The 1630-nt window shown below is 67.8% G+C and overlaps 1 protein-coding gene across 1 annotated transcript in view; it reads left to right on the forward strand.

Moving 5' to 3' along the window:
• ATRIP (ATR interacting protein) overlaps window positions 1-1629 on the forward strand; it is a gene marked incomplete at its 3' end in the record, with an annotated part of 10048 nt that extends 8419 nt beyond the window's left edge. Inside the window, 4 exon segments of the mRNA XM_006779369.2 lie at window positions 544-680; window positions 772-863; window positions 1218-1298; window positions 1447-1629. Of these exon segments, the coding sequence (XP_006779432.2) occupies window positions 544-680; window positions 772-863; window positions 1218-1298; window positions 1447-1629 (493 nt within the window).
• Between the last annotated feature and the right edge of the window lies 1 nt (window position 1630).

Consider the following 1630-nt stretch of genomic DNA (forward strand, 5'->3'; position numbering starts at 1 on the left):
CCCAGGCTGTAGGTGGACACAGCAAGTGGCTGTCTTGGGACTTGGTTCCTTGGTAACAGCGGTGCCTTGGGCCTGGCACCTGGGAGCCATGTGCCCAGAGCCCCGCCCCCGCCGCCCCGTGCGCACCTTCTCACACCGACCAGGGCGAGGATGGTCCTTGCTCAGGAGCGGGCACGAGACCCAACCAGAGCCCAGTCCACGCCTGTCACTTCTGGAGCCGGGCCAGGCCTGGGTGTGGGCCAGGGCGCTTTCCTCACCTGTGTTCACGTCTGCCCCCCACGTGGGAGCTGAGGCCGGAAGAGCTCAGGCCAGTGGGCCAGGCCAGGGAGGCAGCTGCTTCCTGGTGGCACCAAGTGGCAAGGCTGCCTCGGCCACAGCAGCCCAGCGGGGCCGTGCCCACTCGTTCACGTCCAGGAGGTGGTCAGCCGGCCTCTGAGCCAGGCCTGTCTGCACGGCCTGCGTGGGCTTTCTGTTCCCTCGGGCGGGACGTGGAGGCGAGTTGTGGGGTCAGGGGAGGTGCCAACCTCTGGGCCTGCATTTCAGGTTCCAGTGTGTGTTCCCGCTGCTGCCACGGTGCCTCCGCCCAGACGTCGCCCTGCCCAGCGTGCTGCTGGCGGTGGAGCTCCTGGCCCTCCTGGCAGACCACCAGGCGCTGGCACCTCAGCTCTGCTCCCACTCGGGTAAGGGGCAGAGGGGGGCACAAGGACAGGCTGGGCTCCGAGGGCTCCTGCACTCGTGGGGGACTCTGAGCGAGAGGTGACACCTTTCCAGAAGGGTGCCTCCTACTGCTGCTGTACATGTACATCACCTCCAGGCCCGATGGCACGGCCACGGACACACAGTGGCTCCACCTGGAGCAAGAGGTAACGCCACCCCCTCCCTGCGAGCCTCGCCCCCTCCATCCGCTGGGGGAGACAGTTAACTTGGTAGCAGGTTGATGTGGACACAAACAGGGTAGATGACCACACAGATGCGAGGGGGTGGAGCTGGGGGGCCTGGGACTGGGCGGAGTTGCCCGATGACTGACCCTGCCTGGCTGGGGTGGGGCTGGAGGCCTGCGGGTCGGTGGTGGGACACAGGTGCTGGTCCTGAGCTGGTCTGGGGAGACCACACCCCACTGCGTCCTGGACCCCATTCCTGCAGGCGAGCTGTTGGCTCTGAGGCCGGAGAGGCCTCGCTGAGCCCAGGTCTCGTCCGGACGTCTGCTCTCGCTCTAGGCCGTGTGGCTCCTGGCCAAGCTGGGCGTGCAGAGCCCCTTGTCCCCAGTCACTGGCTCCAGCTGCCAGTGCAACACGGAGGTGAGAGCCCAGGCGCGAGACGGGTCTGTGGGTGGGCGAGCAGCATGTACCAGGGCCCCTTCCTGCCTCACCCTAGTGCCACCACTCGGGGCTGAGCAGGCTGTTGGGGTGCAGGAGCCACAAGACCTGACAGCGGCCTGCACCCCAGGTGGTCCGGGTGCTCACGGTGGTGCTGCACAGACAGTGGCTGACGGTGCGGAGGGCCCGGGGCGCCCCGCGGACGGCACAACAGAGGCGCACGGTGCGGTGTCTGCGGGACGGGGCGCTGCTGCTGCACAGCCTGTCCCAGAAGGACAAGCTCTTCGCCGTGCACTGCGTGGGGGTCCTACACC

Source organism: Myotis davidii, unplaced genomic scaffold (assembly GCF_000327345.1).
Source record: "Myotis davidii unplaced genomic scaffold, ASM32734v1 scaffold663, whole genome shotgun sequence".
NCBI lineage: Eukaryota > Metazoa > Chordata > Mammalia > Chiroptera > Vespertilionidae > Myotis > Myotis davidii.